Source organism: Glossina fuscipes, unplaced genomic scaffold (assembly GCF_014805625.2).
Source record: "Glossina fuscipes isolate IAEA_lab_2018 unplaced genomic scaffold, Yale_Gfus_2 128, whole genome shotgun sequence".
Taxonomy (NCBI): Eukaryota; Metazoa; Arthropoda; class Insecta; order Diptera; family Glossinidae; genus Glossina; species Glossina fuscipes.
In genome coordinates, this window is record NW_023998471.1 from 1671503 (window position 1) to 1682050 (window position 10548).

Below are 10548 nucleotides of genomic sequence, written 5' to 3' on the forward strand. Positions count from 1 at the left end.
ATATATTTATTTAAAAATCAAATTTTAACAGATTCCCATTCCGATCGGAAGGAACAATACATGTTATAATAATACTATCTATGTGAGAGCTCAAGAATAAAATTTCATCTAAAAGAATGTAATGTATTTGTTGTTGATTTTTTTCCCTTATGACGACCGACTTTTTTCTTCTTTATGAAAAGAAAATCAACGCCTATCTGTGAAGACTTTTTTAAAGTATTCAAGTTAAAAAGGCATACGCTTTAATTCTCAAATTTTACAGTAGGATACGATGTTTTTTTTTTTTTGTTATTAATAATGCTCTTCTTTTATTATTAAATTTTAATAAACTCTTATTAAAGTATTTTAAAATATAGAATTTTTTATTTCAATAAAAAGTCATCTTCCTGTTTGTCGCCCAGCAATTCTATTAATGCGGTTGGAATAATTAGCAGTGCTATGGCTTCATTGCGAACTGGAGAAGTAGATAAGTTGTTGATCCCATAATTCATAAACAGTTCTCCTATCCGCATTTTATAGAAGTTTAATAAAGCGTCCCATATCGGTTTGAAAACGAAACCGTCTTGAATCTGCACCAAATGGCCACATACCGCACATAAGCTTTAAATCAAACCATATCCAAAGATGACAAAGACAAAGCATTCGAATGTAAGGAAATACGTTCGCCAATGGATTATGTAAAATTCTATGAAAAAGCAACTGACGTACGCGAAGAATACTCTCTTAGACAAATGGAGATTATGCAAAATGCGTTCCCGAAAATCAACTTTGATCCATGCTACGTGATTACGAATAAAAATATCTACTGCATACAATTCAAGTAAGTTTAGTTGAATAATTTTCACTTAACAAAGGATGGCTTTTTTATTAAAAGAATTTTGTTGTTTTGTTGGGTTTTACAGAAAGGAACCTTTTGCGATATTTTTGGATGCCGCATTAGCTGGAGAATGGACTCAATGTCGTGAGTTTTGCAATACGTTCGACCCGACTTATGAGATGTGCATAGAATTTGCTGGTGATTACTTACTTCGGCGTAGAAAAATTCTTCAAGCATTGTTGACGTATAATGCGACACGCATTTAACCCATACGGACCGCTTTAAAGTTGGCAATGTTCGGCCATACGACTGCTCTTATGCATCTATGTGCAATGGCTCTTAAGCTCATATATATCCTTAAATCGAGGTACTTTTGCCATCCTGTCATTAAAACTTTGCTACCAGATATAACCTATCGACACCCGGCCTATTTTGCCACCTACGCCACAAAGTTATTCTGGCTATATTAGTTTAGTTTCCGAGGGTCTTTCTTGTAGCGATTACGTCTATGGAGAGGATGATTCCTTGAGTAATCCACAAATGTCGCCTTCGTCTCAGTTTCATTTAGCGAATTTACTCTTAAATACATTAGCTGAGAAAGCAGTTAACGATAAAAATTGTATGCCCTTGTGGTAAGAATATAATCTTAAAACATGTTGTATTGTGGTTTGGTTTAATCTAAAATTTTAAAAATATTTTCTGATTACCAATGCTAAATATCACACTAACATGTCAAGTATTGTGTTATGTTAAAGCGGTTTGTTCTCATCTGCTTTGGTTTTGGCAAAAATTCGCGGAGTGTGCATCGACACCTTTTTAGCACTGGCAAACTTGGTGGGTCAAGAATTTGGTAAATTACAGTTTTCCTGGTGCGACATGCGGAAGCAATAAATATTTTCGGCCTATGAAGGTGAAGGTGTCAGGTCTAAAGCTGAAAATATGTATTCAACTTAATCCTGATCCGTAGGCGTGTTTTTATATCGAATTCTAGCACTATGTGTCTCACAGATTCACAGTCAGAAATTAACCCCGTGGACAGGAAGGACCCAACCGACACAATATTAGTGGCAGAATTGCGTTGATGCGTATCGCATACCACAAACCATTATAGAACAATATCGTACGTGATAATTTCTTTATGAGGCGTAACCTGAACAACCGCGTACGGATTACGACTAAAGTCAAAAACGCGTCTCTTCTAAATATTGAAATTTCAAGTTTCCTCTATTGTATTAGTATTCTTGTGCATTGACTCTATCCAGGAATTGGCCTCAGGAACCCAAAAAATTCATAGGCTCCCGGGATAGACCAAAAGTTTGCATATCATTTATTCCCGCCTATCTGTTTGTCTTGCCATTATTAGCGTTGTCAATTATAAAAAATATGTTGGAATATAAAGATCTTCTAGAGTTATTTACACTTATGCAAGCCTTATTCATATCAAACACCAAGGGCTACAAAATGCTTCATCCGATTTAGCTAGTTTTTGAACTTAGAGAATTATTTTAAGTCAAATTGAACTGAAATCTCTAAAATGTTGAACTCGTAATTCAGGAAAAGGTATAATAATTGATTTTTTATTTATTGCGAGTGTATTTGACTGTTATTTTCTTGTTCTCGGGCTGATGCACACACACAATTTGGTATTATGTCAAAGCTCGAATGAAGCCAAGAACACTGAGTTATTTGTGTTTGGCTCGAATCACTTCGGCCAACTTGGCTTGGGCCCTCGCAAATTAGGGCAAACGAATGAACCGCACACTACTCCGGCGGAAGACGAATCAGATAGTTATATATATATAGCTACGTACACCGTATATATATATATATTAAGAATTATAAAGAGTATTTACCGCTCACAGATTAGCAGGAAGGATTGTTTAGAATGAAAAGGCCTTTGTTCGCCACCGTTGCAGTAAAGATTCGTCAGTTAGGTGCTCTTATAACTATCCTAAGAAATTCTGGATTAATTTCAATCGAAAGACTGTCAAACAGCGAAATTCCGGATCGAAAGTATATAAAATGTAATTAGGCAGTCTTAATAGCGATATCACGATACATAATCGCGGCTTAAATAAAACCTCAGAACCATTTGCCAAAGTTCTCAGATTGATTGAAAATTTTTTTCACAACTTACCTAGAGTCTCGTGTTTAAACTCGCGGACGATTTCTATCGTACGATTTTATCAGATCGCGGAAAACTTGCAGTTCGTCCTTCTTGTCAAACACATATTAATAAACATAGCAAAAATATAAATGGATTGAAACAAACACTTCAATATCTCGATATCACAGACATCATAGGCAAACACCTATTAGGTTTCCTAAGGATTTGAAAATCAATTCATACACGTGACCGACAATGTAATCAGATTGCAAACAAAAATATATATATTTTATCAGTCATACAGCCAAATAGTGACTTAGATTCTTAGCTTACTTTAATCCAAGAGTTCATTTCATTAGGATAAATACAATAATAATTATATTGGTAGTATTAATAATGATAATAGTAAATTGATTCTACTTTAGTTTTTTTACCGAAATTGATTTGATCGGTGAGGTCATGTTCATGCAAAGTTTAGTATCACTTTTCTGATTCCAAGCATCGTCACCTTGGTGTATCAATTCATTTTCGTTTAGTTTTACGCCAGTGAGCCTTAGTTTGCGAGGAAACATGTGACGAGATCGAACAGCAACACCTAACGCTGCTTTGAGTTCCACAAAGGTTTCGTTCGATTTGCATTTTTTGCTTTTCTCATGTACGCCACTTTTAAAAGAGAGAATAAATTTAAGTAACACAAGTAATATATTATATGCATATCTACCATCGCCCTAGATGAAAGACTCGTGGTTCCTTAACCATCATAACAAGTAATTGTCCGAGTGGGCATTTCTGGGACAGCGAGTCTAGCGAAATATCATAGTTGTAATCATTTTTGTAGCAAAAATATTCAGCACATCGTCGTATAGAATTCCAAGTTGTTCGATTAAAAGCAAAACCCATATTAGTTGCAGAGCTGCTCCAAGGCATTACTTCTACCTCCGGTGACCTCTGTTATTAATAATGTAATGAAATTATAATGTTTTGTTTTTAAATTTCAATTGAAAAGATTTTTTATTGCGTTCGACTTAGGTACTAAAAGTAAGAAACGAAAAACGAAAGCTAAACAGACACCTTGTCCAGGGGAATGCTTTGGTGTTGTCGCTCGAGTGCAAGGACATATCTTTTGGCTCTTCAATTGCTGATCTCTTCATTATTATTTCTGCTTGAGACACATTGGAGTGATTGTTAAATGGGCAGAATTGGTTTACAGCGAGTATAAATCGTTGCTAGGGCATCTGAAGCTACTCGTACACAGACGCTACAGATGCACATATTTCGTTAATTTGCAAAGATTTTAAAGTGTAAGGCTCTATGATATAGATCATAATAGAGATGAATTTCAAAGAAATAAAATATGTCATGACATAACCTCAACAATGCAAATGAAAGTGAGGCACCAAAAAAAAAGCTTGCTATCAGAAGATTGCATTACTTCCTTGCTGAAGTAATCCTTGTCAGCTTTTACAAGTTGATATTTATAAAGAAATTTAACGTAATCTTGAAATTGCCAAGCATTGAAGCACTTCTCTATGCAGCAAAATATGTTTCGAATTGATTTATAATACGACTTCACGAAGTTCTCTTCTGCCTGTGGTTAGCCTTTAGTTAGATCTATCGGAAATACTTTTTAAGAAAAGAAATCTATCATTGCAGGATAGCAAACGAGCAGTCCTTGTATCTAAATAACAATAATGCACAAGTTCGAATACTATTTTCCAGCTAATTATAGAGTAAATAGTCATCAGGAGAACCGATATAAGTATTGCACTAAAAATTGACTGTAGATTCGGTGTAAGACATAAATATTCTTCTTCTTTTTAAATGTTTAGCAGGTCGGCAACAAACGATTCATTGCTTTACAAAAAAGGAAAGTTCTTTGTCTGGGCGTTAGTAAACTTGAAGCTTAGTTTTGGTATATATTTTTAAACCCACCAGTGTAAGATGGGTTGCATACTCATTTTGTTTTTCTCCAAAATATATGTAACATCCAAAAGGAAGCTTTAGACACCCTATAAAGTATATATATTCCTCTGAGTTGGTTTAGCTATGTCTGTCCGTCTATGTGTTGTTAGCACTCTGCAAAAATGAAGATATCGGTTACAAATTTGGAAGAAACATTGGAAGATTCGGCACGCAGGTTGGTATTGAAATGCGCCAAATCGGTCGGGACGAAAGCGCGCAGTGGAGCGCAAACTGAACGCAAAAGAGTTTTTTGATTTTTACTTGTTACCCGAAAATTATAAAAGTTAGAAGGCTGCAACTTTCCACAACTGCTTTACGAGATACACTCTCTCTCTAGGTTCAAAACTGGAACCAATTGGCCATGTCCACGAAAAGTTACGAGTAATTAAATTTTTTTTTTCACTTATTTGAGGTTTTATGCTTATCTATCACGAGGCGAACAAGACCGAATGTTTAAAACTATTTGTTACATTCCTCAAATTAAGATATATTGTCTGCCTAAAATTGGGTTAGTTCTAAAACGGGGCGTGGTAGACACCACAGTGTGGTGGATTAATTTTTTCTCAATAATACCAGAGATACGGGCATCAAATAAAAGAACTTGGAGAGTGGAATGCGAAAAACATAGTGGTGGGTATGCGAGATTCGGCCACTGCCGAATATAACTTTCTCACTTGGTTTCTTATTTTATTATATCTTTATATTTCGGGCTCCGTTTTTCTTTTTTTTTTCTCATATACTAACATTTTTGCCTGCTAAACGTCCCCTAAATCATAGTAGATTTCTATGCTTACTCCTTCGATATCTATTTAAGTTTTGATGAATTTGTGCCTTCCGATAGCAGTAAATGACAGCTCTAGGGCTATTGTGCACCATTACTAATGAATCCGTGCGATTTCTGATTCACTCTCAGTGCAATTCCTACAGAACTTCACTCATCGCAAATATTGTGGTACAAATGATAAATTGGTCTTAGACTATCTCAACTTCTTCTGCTTTAACTTTACTTATATCCAATGTCGACTTACCGTACTATTATATTCGTAGTAATCACGAATTACTATATGGCGGCCTAAAGCTAAAACGTTGCATGGTGGACACAAACTTGCGATACTTTTATACATCAATGTCAACATATAAACAAAGTCTTGGGCCACATAATTATCATCTTCCAGAAACAGAAGGAAGCCTTTGAATAAAATAATAATTCCTTAAACTTTTTTTTAAATATTGGATATCTTCTATATTACCCGTAAAGAATTTTGTGACTTTTAATTGATCGAAGACGTAATTAGCTTTCCACCACCAGTGATGCTTCATTTGAAAACGTTTCTTGTGATTATTATGCCCACGAAACTCCGCATTGTCGCATTTTTGTCTGATTTTGTTGTAAATAAAGAATATGTTATAAAATTTAAACACGCAATGAAAATAAATGTGTATATGCCTCTCTTGAAGCGAGTTGAAAAGTGTGCAAAAATCATGAAGTGTGGCATAGGAGACACAAGACACAAGAAGTTTCTTTTTTCTCTCATCAAAATAAGTCTAACCATCGAGTTGCAGGAATTTTAAGGGACCCATTCAAAACGTGCATGGCTAATGGATAAGAACGAGGTCAGACCTCTGTAAACATGAAAAATATTGTCGTTTACGGTTTCTTTTCTTAGCGTAAATAGTCTCAAAAAGTATAACGAAAAATGAAATATTTTTAAAACATTTTAATCTGACGCGATAAAATTTCTTCTGTAATGGTAAAGACAGTAAATATCTTTCTTTATATATGGGAGATATGGGGTGTTTGAATTCGCTAGCGCGAGTAACGGAAGCTTCAAAACGGAATTTGCATCATTTCGATATCTAGCGCTTTTCAGTCATATCCTCTTAGTTACTATTTTTCGTGCAAGCGATGGTAAATATAGGTAAGTGTGGACAATAGTTTCTGGCAATTCCAGAATTTCAATTAATAAGAAGAAAATGCTCGCATTACCTATCGCTTGCGTTGGGAACAGCAAATACGATCAGACTTTCAAATTAAGTACAAATTAGTACGTGTTTTCATTCTCTCTCTATATATATGCGAACTCAGATAACCAATGATTGCGGCAAGTTTCAGCTGCGTACATTTCTCTTCAGCAATTGCTTGTGTGGTTCATTAGCTTCGGGATTTTGCTACGGATTAAGAACGCGAGGAGTTTTTTAAACGCGTTGCCTATTAAACACAATTTGCTAAGACTTACTGCACTGCGCGTGATAAATTCCGAATAAAATCCACATTTGGAATGCATATCGTGTCACATAAACTATATTCAACTATATTGAATAGTAAAGATAAAATTCTTTCGGTATTATAATATGTCAGTGTGTACAAAAATATCAATAAATTTCAAATTTTAACTTTTGAGAGTTGTGGTACTCTAAAGAATTCGTAATATCTTCTAAATGTTAATACAAACTGGACCGATTCCCAAAAACTCGCTTCATGCTCTAAAAGCTTTCATTAGAGTTTTGAGTTTACTTTAGAATTTGCGAAATAACTAATACTTACGGGCTTTCTCCAGCCTCCTGTAGACATTTCGGATGCGAGTGTACAGGATAAGGATAAAATATCTGAAATTGAAAATAATTATGTAAAAAATAAAAGAGCGAGCGACATTAGCTTGACTCTTACCTGCATAACCTTACAAAACTTTATACTTTTCACTAAATCGTTGATATCTTCATCGTAATAATCATGGGAAAAAATCAGAAGAACTCTTTCAATTGCAAACGCCTTTGGTAGGCTCCCAATTAAATAGCTTAGATATGTAACACGCGTATGAACCTTTAAAGAAATACCAACGAAGGTCTATAACGAAATCTTAAGCGGAACAATGAGCATTTCATCTTACTTGTACTACGATTATCAAAGAATCATTTGCTAAGGGATCGAATAAATCTTCATTGAAAATGGTCGCCATATCATTGCGTTCGACAAGCCCTTCGTCCACATTCAAAAAACCCGGAGAATTATCTGTATCCACTGAATCACTTGTTGGTTCCGTTACCATGTGGTCACCGTAATCATCTGAAGAGCAAGAGCAAGCTTAAGAATACAAAGTTAGTCAACTCTAAATCGAAAAGGCTTCAGAGTTTACTCAAGCTACTTACGGAATAATATCCAAATTAAAAATGTCAACACAGCCGTAAAAGTCATTCTACACTTACGATCTGTTGACCTGGTACTAGATAATGATGCGAACATACCGTGATCTGAATAGAACCAAAGAGAAGACGAATATTTTTTGTCCTATAATAACCTTGAACGTACGCTTGCATGTCCAGTTAAAAAAAGGTTTTTAACTACGTACTACTAGCATTATGGGCCTTTAACTAACTAACGTCTACCAGTCCGCTTTCTACCAATTATTGGAGACATTAGTCCAGTTTTATTGCGGTCGCGCATCTTTAGCTAATACATCGAATAAAGGCATTCATCGGCAAATGTTCCTATTATTGAAAACCGACTAAAGAAAACAATTCCTTAATAAAAAAAAGAGTTCTTTTCCCGTAAGTGTAAGACGTAAAATTGCTTGGACTGTTCTAATTTTTAAATAACTCTTTTTGTTATTTCCAGAATTGCTTTATAAATGTCATTATGGAACATTTGTAGCGAGATTTAGATCACCACCCGTTATGAGTAACAATTTCATGCATAAAAGCATTTTATAAATAGGCCACGTCTCCATTTTCACTGAAATTTTAAAATTCTCGCAAATATGCTAAGTTTCAGACCAACATCAGATGAAAAAAGCACTTACTTAGGCATACAAAGTTAAATGAACTGATCATACCAAAGATGTAACTCTTTCGTTTCGCTACTTTGAATGTGGCACCAGCAACGATACGGTTGAGAATACACTCACGTACTCAAATTGACACGCTACCTACCAATATGCTTATCCTCCATTAGCGATCCAACTTTATTGTGGATGGAGGCAGATAGATAAATTTCATCGTACTCAGATCTACTTATGTTTTTATGTTAGCTACGAATTCATTTAGGTTTCCTAACCGTCAAAATTTTTTTGCGGATTTAATTATAGAAAAATTTTTATTTCTGAAGTTTAGACAGACAGCGCCTGCTTTGACTGTTGACTGAAATGTATTCGAGCGTGTTTGTATTCACTTTCCGTATATTAAGTGCACTAGACAATTCTGGCTAAAGCGGTTTAAAAGCATACTATTCTTTATAGGGATTGGGACTCGGCGTTCACCACACATACCTTTCTTTCAAATATCACTCTTTCAAATTAAATTGCACTTCGTTTTAAAGCTGATCTCGGAAAACAGAAAATAAGCGAAAAACTCTTCCGTACGGACTACGAGCACGTACTTGGAGCAATTGTGTTGCGCACTTAATGTATCTTCAAAAGTTTGGTTGCTATCTACATTACATTCCCTTGAAAGTAAAACAGCATTTAGCAAAACCGATATTTGTGATGATAAATATCGTCTACGATGCTTTGTTTTTTTAATTGTATTAATAACCTTTGAAAACAGCTTTGCCATCGGCATACGGTTAATTGAAACCATATAATATAATACTTATATACTACATATATACATGTATATATGTGTACATTAGCATTTTGTCAAAGATAATACCTAGAAGACAAAAGTGTTTTTCAAAAGGAGTCTGCAGAGTCGCATAAGTTTGGCGATAATGACTAAATCAAGGTGACACTTCTTAGAAAGATAAAAAATAAAAGTTTTGACGTTTGTAAACACAATGGAACTCGTAGTGTTTTAAAAATTTCATCTTGAATAAGAGGAATAAAAAAAATTCGCGGTGGTTTACGACAAAGAGGACGTTGTAGACGCGCCGCACTCACGTCGGCTAATTGTGAATAACGTTCGTGAAATTCTTCAAAAAATTGTGGACGACGGGCACATGCCATCCTATGATAACGCACCGATTTTCCACATGCGAATTGCTACTGACACGAAAGCAAATCGGGTCGCCTAAAATTAAAAAATTACAAAACAAAGACTGTCGCACTTGTTAAGCAGAAGAACGATGGCGATGGTGACGGTTATCATCCAGAAGGGGAATTAAGTCAATATACCGATTTTGGACAATAGGGATATGCATTCGCCGCCCAAGACATATCTGCACCTCTTCAAACATTAGAAACAAGGACGAATCTTATTAATCAAAAATTCGTTGTAAGAAAACGCGATGAACCTTTGTGTTTCTTCATTCATCGTTAAATTCTTCGGACACCTCCCATGCAATGGTAGACGGAAAGTTAAACCTACGTGATGTACATCTACTAAAGTTAACATTCATGTCAAACAAATAAATAATTACGCGAAAGATTTTACTCTAACTATACTAAAAATGAGCGTTTGTTGTCATGACAAGAGTACCGAAAACTGGATTCGTTTATAGACTTGAAACTATTGATTATGAATTATTGCTACTGGTTATGACTGATTACTGCATTGCGTTATATAGATGAATCTCGACCAATGAAAACAATTTCGATTATGTCGGAAATGTCACCGAATTAACTTTAAATTCGTCTTCACATCTCTAAAGCTTTTTAAAAGACGTTTTCCAAAGATACTTCTTTTAGAAAATAGGTTATATTTGTGATTCATTTTATTTAATAAATAAAAA

General features: G+C 34.9%; 1 protein-coding gene across 3 annotated transcripts; it reads right to left on the reverse strand.

The window, feature by feature from the left end:
• Positions 1–3234: 3234 nt before the first annotated feature.
• On the reverse strand, positions 3235–10236 carry LOC119640839 (alpha-1,6-mannosyl-glycoprotein 2-beta-N-acetylglucosaminyltransferase-like). 3 transcript variants are annotated; one of them, XM_038039096.1, is made up of 9 exons: positions 9149–10236; positions 8034–8135; positions 7775–7950; positions 7555–7707; positions 7432–7493; positions 6137–6264; positions 5915–6075; positions 3646–3872; positions 3235–3587 (listed from the first exon to the last, which is right to left on the reverse strand). In XM_038039096.1, the coding sequence occupies exons 2-9, from the start codon at positions 8125–8127 to the stop codon at positions 3341–3343; spliced, it is 1248 nt and encodes a 415-aa protein (XP_037895024.1). In that variant the 5' UTR covers positions 8128–8135; positions 9149–10236; the 3' UTR covers positions 3235–3340. The 3 variants fall into 3 exon arrangements, with proteins under 3 accessions (XP_037895024.1, XP_037895022.1, XP_037895023.1); XM_038039094.1 differs by having other exon boundaries at positions 7775–7968; XM_038039095.1 differs by lacking the exon at positions 9149–10236 and having other exon boundaries at positions 7775–7968; positions 8034–8416.
• Positions 10237–10548: the final 312 nt, after the last annotated feature.

Bases quoted from the DNA above. Each gene is read 5' to 3' on its own strand.
- LOC119640839 (XM_038039094.1), bottom strand. From the start codon at position 8,127: ATGTTCGCATCATTATCTAGTACCAGGTCAACAGATCGTAAGTGTAGA. The intron at 6,076-6,136 runs GTAATATAGAAG...TTTTATTCAAAG, and splicing joins AGTCACAAAATTCTTTACGG to GCTTCCTTCTGTTTCTGGAA. The intron at 3,873-5,914 runs GTAAGTCGACAT...TATTAATAACAG, and splicing joins ACTACGAATATAATAGTACG to AGGTCACCGGAGGTAGAAGT.